Here is a 17,027-nt window from a genome sequence, read left to right on the forward strand (position 1 = left end):
TATACATTTTACAGTTCAGACTATGCATCTTTTTTTATTGAAGCCTAGTTGATTTACAATATTGTAATAGTTTCAGGTGTACAACATAGTGATTCTATATTTTTACAGATTATACAAATGAATAAAAAGATTGTGGTGTGTATATATGTACATACACACACACACACACACACACACACACACACACAATGGAATATTATTCAGCCATAAAAAAGAATTAAATTTTAAGAGGTACAAACTATTATGTATAAAGTAAGCTACAAAGATACGTTGTACAACGTGGTGAATATAGTCAATATTTTATAATAACTGTAAGTGGAGTATAAACTTTAAAAATTGTACAACAGAGTCACTCTGTTATACAACTGTAACATATAATATTGTACACCAACTATACTTCAATAAATAAAGAGTGAAATTCTGCCATTTGCAGCAATGTAGATGGACCTAGAGGGTATTATGCTTAGTGAAATAAGTCAGAGAAAGCCAAATACTCTATGTCATCACTTATAACCTATAGATTTATAGACTCTTGACAAGTATCAGCCATGCAGGCAGACTGCTCGTTTAAAGAAAACTGCTCTTAAGAGACCAACTACAGATGTGGCAGTTTGAGGCCCCTTCTGTTCTGTAGAGTTGGGGGTTGGTACGAAGAGAGCAGACTGTCTTCTCAACTCTCCTTCCTGCCCGCAGATATCCCATATTATCCGAGAGATTCGCCAGTTCCAACAAACTGCCTACAAAATAGAGCACCAAGCAAAGGTAAGCAGATAGCATTTTCAGTCGCTTCTGCTTTTTCGCAAGTGCCCTGGCTGCCCCACCCTTCTCCCTCCCTCCCCAACCCTGCACCCAACCACTCTCCCTCCCTGAATTCCCTGGGCCCACTCTTTCAGGAAGCCCAGTCCCGGCCCCCTGACCCGCAGTGAGTCCCCCTCCTTTGGACTGGACTTGTGATGACCTTACAGCCCCTGAGTTTTACCTGCCACGCGATGGTTTCTAATCATGTCTGATCTCCCCTGGGGCCGGACAAACAATGTTAATCACATCTTTTTGAAATGGCTCACTAGTTTCAAAATTCACAGATAGAAAGGGCACACCCGGAAAAGTCCCTGGTCACCAAGTTCCCCTCCCAAAGCCAACTGTTACACCCATTTTTGAGTGTGTATGGAAACACAACCAAACTTCTTTTTACTATGATATAGCACATTGCTCAGCATCATTCTTTTCCCCTTAATAACGTATCTCGGAGATCCTCTCGTATTGAGGCAGAAGCATCCTCATTCTTCCTTACAGCTGCAGAGAAATCCGTTTATTTAGCCAGTCCTCTATACTGATGGACAGTTAGGTTGTTTCAGTCTTTTGCTGCCACAGGCAAGACTGGGGCAAAAACACTTTGTACACCCAGGAATGGGAGAGTGCTGTGAGACTGTGAATCCAGGGGCCTGCGCCTGCTGGAGTCTAGAGGGGCTTGCCTGGGGCAAAGACCCAGGAGTTATCCTGGCTGGGGTGAGGGCACAGGCTTTCGTGAGGTGGGAGGGCCCGCCTGAGAAGGGCAGACACCCCCGGTGGCTGCAATGTAGCATCAGATTGGCCTGAACCGGATAGGACTGGGGGCATCTAGAAGGATCTGGAGCCTTGTCCTCAGGATGATGGGAAGCCCTGAAAGGAGCCTCCAGAACTAGATTAACTTGCATTTTTAAAAGATCCTCAAGATCAATTTCCCTAAAAAATTTTGACCCATTTACAGATAAAAATAACTGAAATTCACTAATCCAGACTCCAGCTCTGAATCCTATGTGACTCTTTTCTCTGCCCAGAGATGTATTTGCTTTCCACTCAGCCTCTTAACCTCCTCGTTTTCTGTTCACAGAAATATCCAGCTCCAGACACACCCTCAGGCTCACCCAAAAATCAAGCTCGTATTATGTCTCCCTTCTGCGCTCCTTTGTGAGAGATTTGCCCTGCTCCCTGCCATGTTCTGTGGACTCACAGTCTGTCTAGTAGCCGATAACCACAGCAGAGAAGAAGAATCAGCGGGCTGGCCAACTGTGCCACTTTTCCTTGCTCTTCCTTTACGTTCCCAGCAAGTATTCACTGAGCACTTACTGTGTGCCAGGCACTGCATCAGGCCTTGGCCCTTTTCTTAAATTCTCCCTCGAGCTGCCATGTGCAATACAAACAAGTGTTACTGCCTTTCAGACGCCTTTCCTTGACACCTTTGCAGTGGTGGTATCTGCAGCCAGTCTCCCACTAAAGCAAAACTTTTTAGGGGGGAAAAGTTGCTCATTACGGAGGAAACTAACCAGTCTGGTGATCCCCAGAGAGTTTGGGAGGGTAGAGATTTTGTGCTCTGGAAAGGGCTGTTCACTTGAAGCTACTAGCTAGATATAAAAGACGAATTTGTTTCACATGGCTGTAAAATCGCCACGCATTTGTCAGTGGGTATGGGCTAATCTAGACTGTGGCATCTGAGGTCATCTTCCTGGAGGTGCTGGGTGGGAGCCATTAACCAGATGTAATCATCGTTTCATCTGTGACTAATGGTCAGCATCCCGGACAGCTGGTTCTGTCCTGCACTGTAGCAGAGTGTCAATTAGCAAAGACACGCGCAACAAGGACTTGATTTTTCTCAAGCATCTATCAGAAGATTCCCAAATACGTAATAAGAAATACAATTTTTTTTTCTTTCTTCTGCTCTGGGTTTCTGTGGGGGAAAACAAAAACAGACCTTCAGTTTCAAACCACTGAGAAATCAGTGAACATTGGAAAGAGTCTTTTTAAAGGGGGGAGGGGGAAGCTGCCGGTGAGGTTTGGGCTCTGACTGCATCACATTTAACACCTGGGAGTCCAGCAAAACACTTGGGAGCAGTGTGAAGTGTGCAAGGAGAAGGAAGGAGAATGATTTAATCCGTGTGGGGAATCTTCCTGATTTTCCACTCTTAAGACTTTGCCCTGGGGTGAGCCTCATTAAAAAAAGGGAAAAAAAGAAAGGTCGGAGGGTGGGAAGGCTCTTTCCTCACATGGCCTCAGGTTCCACTCTCTCCTGGGTGAACATCTCTCAGTTCTATGTAATCCTGGTGTTTAAGTACATTTTCCAACATACAGAAATGTTGCAAGAATTGTGAACACTCACATCTCCATCACCTAGATTCTACAATTGACGTTTTAGGTGTATAGATATGGAGGATTTTTTAATACGAGCCCCAGATAACTTCATCTAGCATTCAACCAAAGAAAAAGTGGCCAAGAGTCATTTTGACCATATGTGATTTTAAATTACTATTAAACAGTACTAAAAAAAATAATACTAAGAAAAATAATACTAAGACAAAACGCTGCTTAATGCATTTTTTGCCTCATGTGCAAGCCTGAACCCCACCACCACCCCCATGACAGTGCCTGGTTCCCAGGAGACACCCAGCATCCACAGAGTATCACGGAGGTCCCATAACCCTGCACTCCTTGTTCTCTTTTCCTTTTCTCAGGTAACCCAATATTTACTGGACCAATCTTTTGTAATGGATGAAGAAAGCCTCTACGAGTCTTCTCTCCGAATAGAACCAAAACTCCCCACCTGAAGCTGCAGCCGGCCCAGACCCAGCCGCCCCCGTGGACACGTGCTACACGATATTGTACATACTCGTTTGGTTTCTCTGGATTTTCTTCTTTAGTATGTGCTTCTCCAAGAATACAGATCCGTTCTTGTTCTTAGATTCCTGTAGAACCAGAATATGAATTTCTGCACCGTTTAAGACTTGGCCCATCCACCCCGCTCCCCCCTCGTCTCCTGCAGTGCCTGTTTCTTCTCAACACCTGTCCTCTTAGTCTGTCCTTCCCAGCCTCTCCCTCTTCTCAGAAGGGAAAACAGAACCCGCGCATACACGAATCTTAGGCACCAGTCCTGCTTCTGTCCATCCCCAGCCCAGATCCCTGGGTTGAGTTGGCCACCCAACATCCTCCTGGCATGTTCCATGTAGTTGTTCTAACTGGGTGGGGGGTGGGGGGAGGCGGGAGGGGGAACTCTACCCTGAAGTCCAGTCATCGACAAATCTTCCCGCTGATGGTGATGCCAATTTCCAAAGCAGCTTTTTCAGCCAAACTCCACAGGTCTCAAAGCTCCCCCGTCTCCCAGCGACCTGGGGGGAAGGGAGTCCTGTCCGCTGAGAACCACGCCCCACGACACCAACGCCACCACCTCGTTCAGGCCCCACGTCGCTCCTCGCTCTAGGAATAACACCAGGTAGCATGAATAGCCGTCTCCATCACACTGGACGAGGCCCTGGAACTTCCCGAGGAAAACGGAATCACAACACAAAGTCGCGCCGACTTCGGCCGACCGCTGCCCAGCACTCACTGCAAGTCGGGAACACCAAAAAATGTCACTTTTCCTCTTTGAGCCGCCTAACGGTCACTACAAGCTTACATTGAGATGCTCCAAGTCTGTATGCCTTGTGACAATAGTACCACATTGTAGATTTAGGAAATCAATAACCAAGTGTTTTTATTGCATATACTGTAGTCCTGTCTAAACGCCTTCTAGCAGGAATATAGTACTGTAGTGCTTATTCTGTGAATATTACCATCTATTTTTTACATTGTACAGTATAGAGAACACAGGTTAACTCTGAAGTGGCAGGCATGCTCCACTCCAACAAACAGACAACTTTTGCTGTAAGCAATACCTAGTGGTATGAGAATTCTATTTCAAGTCCTACAATATTTCAACTTACAGCTTGTTTGGGAAAAAAAATTTCCATTTTTGTAAAAATATATGTTTCCTGATTACCTCTTGCTAATAAATCTATTCTATCTCAGGGTGAACGCTGGAGTTTTGATGGGTTTCATTCATTCACTCGAGGAATGTTTGGTGAGCACTTGGTCCTTATCAGGCCCTGGGCTCAGACCAGGGGTCTGGAATGTTAAGGGGCACAGCCCCTGCCTTGGGGGCCTCATAGTCTGATGAAGGAGATTGTTGCAGTTTTCTATTGCAGACAAATCACTCCAAAACTTAATGGCCAGAAAACAATTTCTCACAATTCTGTGAGTTGACCGGGCCCACTTCTTGCTTGGGGTCCCTTGTGAAGTTAGTCACACAGCGGTTGAGTCTGGAGTCATCTGAAGGCTCGACTGGGCTGGGTGTCCAAGATGGCGCTCTCACGTGGCTGGAAGTTGATGTCAGCTGGGGGCTGCGCTGGCGCTGTACGCTGGAGCACCCACACGTGGCCGCTCCACGTGGCTTGGGCTCCTCACAGTGTGGCAGCTGGGTCTGAAGAGCAGCCTTCCAAAAGACTCAGGCAGAAGCTGCAAGACTCCTTCTGACCTGACCTCCGAAGTCCCAGCACATCACAGCCACGGTGGCCTACTGGTCTAGCGCATCACCAAGGCCAGCCTGTCACAAGAGGAAGGGAATCAAGCTCCTCCTCTCAATGAGAACAGGAGCAGAGTTTGCAGCCATCTGTAAGTTGCTAGAGAGACAGACCATTTGAGCCACACTGTCACAGGATGTTGTAGGAAGTGCCTCGGGGACACCAAGGAGGACAGGGCCATGTGGTAGGGCGGGAACTGGAACAAACTCCACAAAGATGTGAGGAGGTTGCAGGAAAGGTCAGGACGATTTGCCAGAAGAAAAAGTGGGCAAGGGCATGCCAGGCAAGAGGACCAGAAAAAGCCAGAAGCATGAAAGCACACGCTCGCTCAGGGAAGCGTTAGTGTGAGCGTGCAAGTTGCTGGGTTAAGAGATGGAGGTAGGATGGCAATAGCAAGCCACAGGGAGCGCAGAGAAAAGGATTCCCAAAGAGGAGGGCAGCCCGGGGCCGGCGCCAGTGAGGCTGGAAGCATGCATGGGGCCGCGGCCGTGGCCACCTCCTCGAGCCTCCAGAAGAGAACAGAGAAACGTGCTGTGGACGAAGAGTCTGAGCACCTCCCCCGGAGAAGGGACCCTGGGTCCACCCCGGACCCTTCCTCACAATCACGCACATGAAGGGTGGGTCACGGGCACAAGGCCTGCTGAGAGGCAAGGCCCGTTTCCAGAACGTCCCTGGGACCCGCAGCCGGCTGGCTCCGTAACCACTTTTCTGTTTCCTTCAGACACAGAACGGCAGTCCAGGCAGCCGGGGGGATTCAGTGAGCTGCCCCCAGCTGCCGCACGTGAGGTCATGAGCGTGTGACAGGGGCTTGCTGGCCATTAGCTGTTGTTCCTTCATGAACTCTTAGTAGAGCCCTCACCTGGTTTCAGGTCGTCTCAGACACCATGGACTTATTAATGGGTGGTGTGATCAAAGTCCCTGCCCTCACGAGGCTTACGTGCTGGTGGGCGGTAGGCAGGGACATTTTTTTAAATACCCAGGGCAGGGGGACAAGTACCACAGGCACAGTCAAGCAGGGCAGTGTTGAGGCCACCCGCGGCTGGGACATCTGACCTGAAATTTGAATGATGCAAAACCATGATGTCATCGTTAAAGAAGCCGTGAGGTCAGCACACACCTGAGTGCAGGCGCGCCTGTCCTGGGCTGGTGTGAGGCACTGGGCGATTCTCTGAGGCTTTCTTCAGGGCCAGGATTAGGGTGAAGCAAAAGGAATACCCACCTCAGGGGTAAAACAAAAGGGGCTGCCAAAAAACTCAGTAATAAAGATAACAGTCTAGTGCAATAATTTTTTTAATATTTTAAAAGTCAAAAATAATGTAAAAAATCCATGATGAACAAAATTTTTCGATAACAACAGGACGGTATGGCAGATTTTTCCTCTTGCTTCGGGCTCCCTCCAGTGTGGCTTGGCGAGGCTCGGTGCCCCTTCTGCAAGTGAGATGAAGGATGGCTCTAGTTTGAGAAAGGAAGTAGCACGGCTCAGGCTATGGGCTGGTTTGTGGGGAGGGGTGGGGAGCTTGGTCACGCCCTCTGCTTGTCTGTGGTTGGTTTTGGAGGGTGTCTCTTGGCCCCAACTCCATGAAAGAGGTTTTTAAAGGTCAGTATGTGAGAAAGATTGCACCTGGTCCATGAAGGTCCTTTGGCATAAGTGGGTTTCACAGTGGCAGATGGTGTCACCCTTAGGCATCTGGCTGCCCCCTCACCGGCTTTTTGCTCTCACCTCACATCTAATGATCATGGTCTCCCTCCCAGCAATGGTCTTGCCAGGACCTCTCAGGCTGCCTGGGCAGAAGTGTGAATTGTTGTCTCAGGAGGACGGAGGTGTCACCCAGACCCACCCACCCTCCAAGCGTTTATCGAGCACCCGGGCGTGCATGCCTCAGCACCCCGCCTCGTCCTGACCTCCAAGAGCTCGTGACCTAGCTGAAGAGAGGAAACATGAAACAATAACCTTCCTGTTTCTAACTCCAGCTTCACACCTCCCTCCAGGTTCCTCATAACTAACTGCCTAGAAGCTGCCTCCACCTGCCTTACTGCCACCTCACTCAGCTGGACCAAACTGGCCTCATCAACGTTCCCGCCACACCTGGGCCTCCCACCTGCGCCAGCCAGAAACCCAGAGGTCACCCCTGCCTCCCACTTCAAAGGGTCACATGACCAGTCAATGTTAACCTCCTAATTACCCTTCCAGCCTGGCCACAGCTCTTCATTGCCTCTGTCACCACCCTGGAGGAGCAGTTCTCAACTTTTTTAACTAAAGGACCCCTCCACACTCTAAACTATTGAGGTGAGGGCCCTCCCCCCCCAAAATAAGTTGCTTATATCAGTAGACATAATTGCATTACTGATTATTTTATTTGAAACTGAAAGTTCAAGAAGGTTTTAAAATAATTATGTATTAATTCATTTAAAAATACCACCACCAGCAATTTCACTTCCGGGAATATGCCCAAAAGAACTGAAAGCAGGGTCTGAGAGACGTAATTGTACACCCATGTTTTAAAATTCTTTTCAGATTCTTTTCCACTATAGGTTATTACGTTATTGAATATAGTTCCCTGCGCTATATAGTAGGTACTTGTTGTTTATCTATTTTATATACAGCAGTGTGTACACTCATTTTTCACAGCAGCATTATTCACAATAATCAAAAGCTGTAATCGGTCTGAGTGCCGTGGCATATACTTACAATGGAATGTTAATCAGCCTTAAAAGGGAAAGAAATTATGATAAAGACTACAACATGGATGAAGTTTGAGGAACAAAATATTATGTGATTCCAGTTATATGAGGCACCTAGAGGAGTCAAATTTACAGAGACAGAAAGTAGAATGGTGGCTGCCAGGGCCTGGAGGGAGGGGTGTATGAGGCACTGTTACTTACTGGGTGCAGCGTTTCAGTTTGGCAAGAACAAAAGTTCTGGAGATAGATGGTGGTGATGGTTGCAAAGCAATGGTAATTTACTTAACAGTCCTAAATCGTAAACTTCAAAATGGTTAAGATGGTGAATTTCATGTTGTGTGTATTTTACCACAGTTGAAAAATTTTTTTAATAACAAGAGCAAATGTGTTGTGTATTGACATGAATGATCTATTTTTAATGAAAAATTACTAAATTTTCAAAAACAAAAATAATTTAATGAGAAAAGTGGCACCACCTTATGTTTTTGCCAGTCTCTTTAATGTCTGGCTGAATAGAAGCAATCAAATCCCCCTATTTGCTGCTGCATCCAATCCTCTGCTGTAGCCCACTGTCATGTAGCCTTTGAAAACTCTACTGTGAAAAAGGCAAATACTGTCTTAGTAGTGCTGTGAAAGTAGCTCCAACCCCACAAAGTCCTTTTGAAAACCACTTGAGACCAAGCCACCAGTGTGCCTTGCCTGGACTTGTGCCATCTCAAACACCTAGGCTACCTATATCCTCTCTTAGGCATTTATCCTTCCTCTGGCCCATTTTCCAGTTACAGCCAAAGTGACCTTTTCAAACACAGATCTAATCATACCATTCTTCTTGCAGTTCTCTAGGAGCACCCATAGCTCTCAGGATAAATTTCAAACCCTTCAACAGGAACCCCAAAGCCCCACACCATCTCTCCCCAGCCTACCTCCTGGGCTCCAGCCACACAGTTTCCAACAAAATTTCTTTCCATCTCAGGGCCTTTGCACATGCTATTTCCTCTTTCTTCCTTACCCATCTTTCAGATCTCAACTCAGACACCAACCACCTCCCCAGAGAAATAGTCGAAGACAACATCCCTGTCATACATTCTCATGCCTCTTATTTCTCTTCATCGCATAATTTGTTACTTAACTCCTGTCTTCCCCAATAAAGTGTAAACTGCAGAGGGCAAAAACATGGCTCACTCATCCATCACCGCCTAGCACAGAGCCTGGCACATGGAGACATTCTACAGTGAATGTTTGTTAAATAAATGGACCACATTTCTGTTATTCAAAATGGGAATCCCGAATCAGCAACATGGGCATTGCCTGGGAATCTGTTAGTAATTCGGCATCTCAGGTCCCAGACCAGAATTCCTCAATCAGAATCTGTGTTTTAACAACATCCCCAAGTGATTTGTGTGCACATGACCATTTTAGAAGCACTAGATTTGACCAAGCAAATGTCATTCCAGCCCCTGGATATGTTCGCATCCCACCTTTCCAACTTCACCCTCTAATCCTGCATACACCACTGAGACCACACCATCGGTTGGTCTCATCATCAATTTTTAATTTTAATTTTTATTTCAGTTGACACCATCCTTCTTCAAATGTCCTTCCCTCCAGAAGCCTTTCCTGATTTCCTCCAGTCAAGGGCTTCACCTGTCTCCATCTCGGTGCACCCACCACCTCATGTCAAAGTCCTGCGTCACTTCCCTCCCATGAGACTGAGATTCCACCTGGGCCAGGGTGGTCTGACTCAGCCGGTGTCTCCTGTGGCTCCCAGCACAAAACACCTGATCCATGAGAGATGCTCTTGTCAGGTCTGATTCAGAGTGGGGCTGCCAGAGGAGGGACGTGAAAAGTAAAAATAAAGTGGACTTCATCGAAATTAAAAACTTGTGTGCATCAAAGAACATCCTCAAGAAAGTTAAAAGACTTAAAGAGCCATAATGGAAAAGAATATTTATACATTCAGTTTATATATATATAACTGAATCTTTGTACACTAGAAACTAACACAACATTGTAAATCAGTACTTCAATAAAAAATAAATAAATAAAAAATAAAAAATAAATAAATAAATAAATAAATAAATAAATAAATAAATAAATAAATAAATAAATAAATAATTTTTTTTTTTTTAAGTTAAAGACAATCTACAGAACGGGAGAGAATCTTTTTGCAAATAATATGTCTGATAATAGTATCCAGACTGTATAAAGAATTCAACTCAGCAGCAAAAGGACAACAAATCAATTTAAAAATGGGCAAAGAACTTGAATAGATATTTCCCCAAAGACGATATACAAATGGCCAATAAGCACAAGAAAAGATATTAAACAATATTGGTCATTAAGGAAATGCAAATCAAAACCACAATGAGTTGCTACTTCACACCCACTAAGATGGCAATGATTAAAAAAAAAATGACAAAAACAAGACGGAAAATAATAAGTCTCTGCAAGAGAAATAGGAATCTTCACACGTTGCTGGAGGGATGGTAAAATGGGGCAGCCACCGTGGAAAACAGTCCAGCAGTTCCCCAAAAAGTTAAACAAAAAATTACCATATAATCCACTAATTCCACTCCTGTGATCTACCCAAGAGGAAAAAAAACATATGTCCACATAGAAACTTGCACATGAATGTTTACAGCAGCCTTATTCAAAATAGCCAAAAGGTGAAAGCCACCCAACCATCCGTCAACAGATAAATGGATAAACAAAATGTAATATACACACAGCAGAATACTACTCAGCCTTTAAAAGATGTGAAATACTGACACATGCTACAATTTGGGTGACTCTGGAAAACATCATGCGAAGTGAAAGAAGCCAGACACAAAATGATTCTTTTCATAATAAAGTGTTCAGAACAGGCAAATTCGTAGACACAGACAGCAGGTTAATGGTTGCCAGGGGACTGGGGATGGAGAGAATGAGGGGTGGTTACTTAATGGGGGGTGGGGTGTTCTTTCCCAGATGATAAACTTTTTTTTTGAAACAGAGAGAGGTAGTGGTTGCACAGCACTGAATTCACTAAATGCTGCTGAAGTTATCATTGTACATTTTAAAATGGTAATTTCATGTTATGTGAATTTCACCTCAAAAAAAAAAGAGAAAACTGAGTATAACAGTCTTCTCATTAAAAAGTACTCCAGATATGATCAGAAATTATTTGAATCAATTAGTGAGATAACTCTGAATTGTATGCTTTAAAATGATTAATCGTATACTATGTAGATTTCACTTCAATTGAAAAGAAAAACAGTAAAAGAGAAAGAGTGGCAGGGGGCTGATCAGAGAATGCTTCTCAGAGGAAATGTCCCACACTGGGCCTTGAAAGAATAGAAACCCAAGGTTTCTGGTGGAAAGAAGAGAAGGGGCAGGGGTGTGTCAGCTGAGGGAGAGTCTGAGTGATGGCCGAGCAGGGGCCTGGTGAGTCCAGGGAGTGAGGGGCCGGTGGCAGGTGGGAGGATCTGCCGGGTCCCTGAGTGGCTGGCCAGGGAGTCATCCAGAGGTACTATGACAGGGCTGGTTGGTGAAATCGTGCGGATGGTGAAATCCCTTCTGGCCCAACCTGATTCTATTTTTGTTCCATCAGCCCCTTATCAGTGCTTACATGCAATAATGTCTGTTTACCATGCAATTATTACCCATAATCAGATCAGGTGACTCATGACCCAGAAACAGTCCAGGCCCATTTCTCATTGCCAGGAAGGGAAGTCAAGAATGTCCTGCTCACACAGGGTGCAAACTGGCTGAAAACCAAGCAGCTCTACAGGACGCTCTCCAAAATAGTACAGGATAACGTATAACAGTGTGTGGTACAGGTTATTAATTCAAGAGTTTAGGAAGAGGAAGTTTCTGTGGAGGAGAGAGAACAAGGTGGGAGGAAAGGAATGGAGGCGGGGCTGCGCCCAGGACCTGGAGCTCACCTGTGGACTGATGAGGAGTGCAGTGGTGGTGAGGACTGCAGGCAGAAGAGGGATACATCATAGAAAGCCTTAAGTGACAACAAAGAAGTGCAGACAGTGAGAATTTGTGAACAACAAGTGAGTGAATGAGTCCCTAGGGGCAGACACACTCCAGCCCCTGAGGTCCTGCCTTCCCCAAGAGTGATGCCAACTGAACAGGGATAAGGTCCCCCTGCACGGGAGTACAGAAAAGTCTAGAAACTGGTGCTCCTTCACAGGGTCAGGACAATGGTGAAAGAAGTGGGACATACCCCTCAGGTGCAAAATTTAAGGGAGTGCCAAAAAACCCAGTAATCAAGATAAATAATATTTTAATGCAATATTTTAAAATATAAAAAATTAATGCAAAAAATATGTGATGAAAAATATCACATTTTAATAAATAAAGCAATTGCACTAACCCCATATTCACATATATAACCCTGCTGCATTCACCCCAATCATGGCTATGATGAAACACAGCTTCTGGGCTTTTCTGCAAGCTTTCACACTTCCTTGGCTGTGAGCCCAGCATCTTCAGAGCTTAACCAAAGAGGTGGTGGTTTCCACGTTCCTGACTTCTTGAGGACAAACAACGCCTTCTTACGCAGTTGGGAGGACATATTCAGGCCGACTTCTCTGACCCACAGAAGGGAAATAACCGAGATGGCTAAGCAGGATGTCTACTCGTCAACAATGAAACTAGCAAGAGGTCCAAGTTCATGTTACAATCCAACCAAAGTTGCCCTTTGAGGCAGAGTTATACACCTCCTGCATTCATTACCTTTCCCACTCTTCAAGATCTCTGGTCACTCATCTCTACATTCATCGATCCATCATTCTACCCATCCACCCATCCAACTACCCGTGCATCCATCCATCCATCCATCCGTCCATCCATCCATCCATCCATCCATCCATCCATTCATCCTTCCTTCTTTCCAACCAACCATCCGTTTAGTCATTCAGCCATAAAGCCATTTTCCCATATATCCATCCATCCCTCCTTCCATCCATTCATCCATACAGGCGTCCCTACAGACCGTCATCCACCCAAACTACTTAACTAGTCCTCTGCTTACCTACGTTGTAAAATGAGCATGTGAATGTGAGAAGAGCTCCATCACTTACAAACAGACCTCCTTAATATCTCCAAATCTAATTTCTTCATCTAGGAAGTGGGTGTGGGTATTTTCAAAGAAACTTCACAGGGTTGTCATGAGCATTAAAGAACAAAATCTATGTAAATGGTAGTTATTATATTGTTATGGCAATTATTATTATTATTATTATTATTATTATTATTATTATTATTATTATTATTATTATTATTATAAGATGCTAGAGGTAGAGGGCAGAAATAAATCTGGTGAGGGGCCCAGGTTTCCTGCCAGGATGTTGACTCTGACGGGTGATCTGGAAAACCAGTTAAACCTGTAGGTAACAGCTGGGGAGGGGATAAAGTTCTGGCAGGAAGGGAGTGATGACCAGCAGATCTGGCCTAAAGAAAAAGGATAAATGAAGGCAGAGTAGACTCCTAGAACGGTAAGCAGGAGGCATTCTGTATCCAGGCATGGACTGGGAGGTCCAGGAGCTGTGGCTGGTTGGATGCCTGACCCCCCTCCCCCCGATGCCTCAGGGAGAGTTAGAAAAGTGTGCTGGCCTCAATGTTCACTTTCATCCACCTGCTCCCACAGAGCAGATGCCTCCACTTGTGGGAAACTCTGGACTCAGCTGGCCAGGGGTTCAAACCCCAGCTCTCTTATTTATTAGTTGAGTGACCTTAGACAAGTTACTTAAGTCCCTCAGTCACCTCATTTATATCATGGGCAGGGGTGGAGGGAATAGAATTAAGAAAGTTTATTAATGTAAAGTGCATGGCACTGAGTCTAACACATCCCTGGAGGAGGTGTGGACTGCCGAATGTGGAGGATAAGACCTGCTCTCCTCTCTTAGCCTCCCAGATTCCAGACATGCAAAAACTGGGCACCAGAGCCTGAGACCACACCCGGCCCTCTGTCACCAGAGGCACCCATCAGCCTAGGCATTTCACCCAATGTACTAGTTTCCTTTTGCTGGGTATGAGATTACCACAAACTTAGAGGCTTAAAATAACACAAATTTATTATCTCACAGGTCTGGAAGTCAGAAGCCCACGTGGACTTGGCTGGTTCCTCTGCTCCAGGTCTCACGCTGCTGAAAGCAAGGGCTCAGCCAGGCTGCCTTCCTTTCAGGAGCCTCTCGGGGTGAACCTGCTTCCAAGCTTATTCAGATGGTTGGCAGAATTCGGCTCCACGCAGTTGTGGGACTGAGGTCTCCGTTTCCTTGCTGGCCCTGGGCTAAGGTTGTTCTCAGCTTCTAGTGGCCACTCATGTTCCTTGGCTCAAGGCCCCCATCAAAGCCAGCAGTGGTGGGTAGAGTCCTTTTCATGGTTCAAAGCTCTCTGACCTCCCTCTGCTTCCTCCTCTCTCTTGTTACGGAAACGACAGGCCAGCCAAGAAACAAGCACCACTCGGAGGGTTGGAGTACTCAGATTTATTACGCCGGCGGGCTCAGAGGGGCTTCTGCTCTGAAGCTCTGAGCACCTCCAAGACGTGCACATGAGGTTTTATAGGGTTAATTACAAGTATGGGGCTATTAGCCAATAAGGTTCAAACAACAAAAAGCAAGGAATCAGTACACTGGAGCTTATCAATTTGGAACAGATCACGTTACTGACACTCGTTGAGCTTGGATTTACGAGTTAGCTTGTTAGCCCAGTAAACTGACACTAAACTTTAGATTTACGAGTTAGCCCGGCAGAACTTATATCAGTAAACCGACACTTATCACACTTAGATTTGTGACTTAGCTTGTTAGCCCAATAAACTGACACTAAACTTCAGATTTACGAGTTAGTCCAGCAGAACTCAGATCAGTAATCCGACACTTGTTACACTTAGATTTGTGACCTAGCTTGTTAGCCCAGCTGGGCTTTCCCTTTACACTCTGACTCTCCTGACTTCCTCTTCTGCTTTGAAGAATGCCCATGATGACATCAGGGCACCTCAGACATTCCAGGATAGTCTTTAAACTCACCTGATTCGAAACCTTAATTCCATCCGCAAAGTCCCTTCCCAGCAGCACCTAGATTATGTTTGAATAACCAGGGATGGAACCTTTAGAATTCTGCCCAAAGCCCCTGGTCCAGTAAGGCTCTGTTACCAGCACCAATCCTCAGCATCCCCTCTCTCGAAATACAGAGGTCCAGGACTACAGAGAAACCCTCACAGAGGTGATGCACAACTGGAGCTAGAGGGGCAGATGGACTCACCGTGAAAGTGAGTGCAGGCAACTAAGGACAGAGAGCCCAAGACAGAGCTCCTACTTGGGGTGAGTCACTATTACAGTGCCATGCTTGGGGCCAGGTGTTTTACCTATAACTAAACTGTGTAACTGTATTGAATCACCCTGGAAAGCAAGGCACCTATTCCCATTTTACAGATGAGAAAACTGAGGCACACTGGGGGCAAACCACTGGCTTAGGTCCCACAGTGCATCTATGGTAGGACTAGAACCAAACATTAGTTTGAAACCGACCAGGTCAGTACCTTCACATCGCATCACCCCATCTCAGGCCCTTTGGAATGATCCAAAAAGAAGGGTCACTGGGGACCCAGCATCAGAACAAGTTTGGGGTTTGAGGTCTAATATTAGGGCCTTAAGTCCTGCCACGCTCCACGTGGCAGGGATGGGCAGAAAAATGAGATGGTCCCTGCATACCTGAAGGATAGGACATCGCAGAAGCTGGACACATTTATTCCAAAGCCAGGGACTTCACTTCCCAAATAGCAACCATGCAGGGTCTTTCCTGAGACATTTGCCTCAAAGTACACCCAACAGGCATCCAGACAGGGCCATTCATAAATGAAGATCAGCTTTATTGGAAAAGACAGTGTCTACTGGCACTGCTAATCTTCCCACAGACACGGTGTCCACACTGCAGTCCTGAGCAATCACCCTGAGGCCCTTTAAATGCAGATTCCAGAGCTGTGCCCAGACCCACTACTCAACTCCAGGAAAGAACTGCAAGAATCTGCTCCCCCAGGGGCCTCACAGGCAGAGCCTGGGCTGAGAATCAGGTTTCCTCCTGTCTGAGGGAGGGAGATATGAGAGAGCTCAGACCTGACAGGCTCTGACTACACCAAAACGCCTTGGGCTGCAAAAGAACAGAAGGAGCGACGGCAGTAGGTCAAAGCTGAATTCAGACTCCCTCTGCACGCTTTCTGGGAATGTTACCATCAACTCTTGGAGCCTCAGTTTCCCCATCTATAAAATGGGAGGTCAACAAACTTCCACTTGGCAGGACGATGCTTAAGTGAAGAACTTGGTCCCACTGGGTGCTTGAAAGGTTGTTATAGGTGGGTGTCAGTCAGGAGTAGGGGTTGATAGAGCTCAGTGGTAGAGTGTGTGCTTAGCATGCATGCACAGGTCCTGAGTTCAATCCCCAGTACCTCCACTAAAACAAATGAGTAAATAAACCTAATTACCTCTCCCCCAAAATAATAATTTTTAAAAACTTAAATAAATAACAAGCAGGTCTCAGCCGCCGTCTCCTCTCCCCTGAAGCAATCCCTGTACACATTTCCTTAGTTGAAATGTTCATTGCTCTACTTGTTTATCTGACACCCAGACTCTAATAAATCATCATCTTCTTTTTTTTTTCAGATTTGTAAAATAGAGAAAGTGGCCCTAGAACTGCTAATATGACTTTCTCAGCAGAAATACTAAAATTCCTGTTGTGAGAAGAAAAAAAACCAAACTCACAAAGACAGCTGTCTCCCTCGTCCAGTTTAAATTCACTCCAAGGCACAAGTGACAACCAGGGGAATGTGGTTTATGAGAGTGGGAGATAAAGACTCTGGGAGTGGCGACAGGTAGAGAGATGAGAGCTCTGGGGGTGTAAACAGGCAGGGAGATGGGGGCTTTAAGGGTGGGGACAGGCAGCACCCCTGCCCATGGTGCCTGCCAGTTCCTACAGATGGAGGACCCCGACAGA

The 17,027-nt window shown here is 45.9% G+C and overlaps 1 protein-coding gene across 1 annotated transcript in view; it reads left to right on the top strand.

Annotated features, from left to right (window-relative positions):
• Nucleotides 1–4,005, top strand: part of RASGRF1 (Ras protein specific guanine nucleotide releasing factor 1) — a 95,047-nt gene extending 91,042 nt beyond the window's left edge. Inside the window, exons 26-27 of the mRNA XM_010983885.3 lie at nucleotides 694–762; nucleotides 3,486–4,005. Coding sequence (XP_010982187.1) covers nucleotides 694–762; nucleotides 3,486–3,578 — 162 coding nt within the window. The 3' untranslated portion in view covers nucleotides 3,579–4,005. The remainder of the gene's footprint in view (nucleotides 1–693; nucleotides 763–3,485) is intronic.
• Nucleotides 4,006–17,027: the final 13,022 nt, after the last annotated feature.

Source organism: Camelus dromedarius, chromosome 29 (assembly GCF_036321535.1).
Source record: "Camelus dromedarius isolate mCamDro1 chromosome 29, mCamDro1.pat, whole genome shotgun sequence".
NCBI classification, from domain to species: domain Eukaryota; kingdom Metazoa; phylum Chordata; class Mammalia; order Artiodactyla; family Camelidae; genus Camelus; species Camelus dromedarius.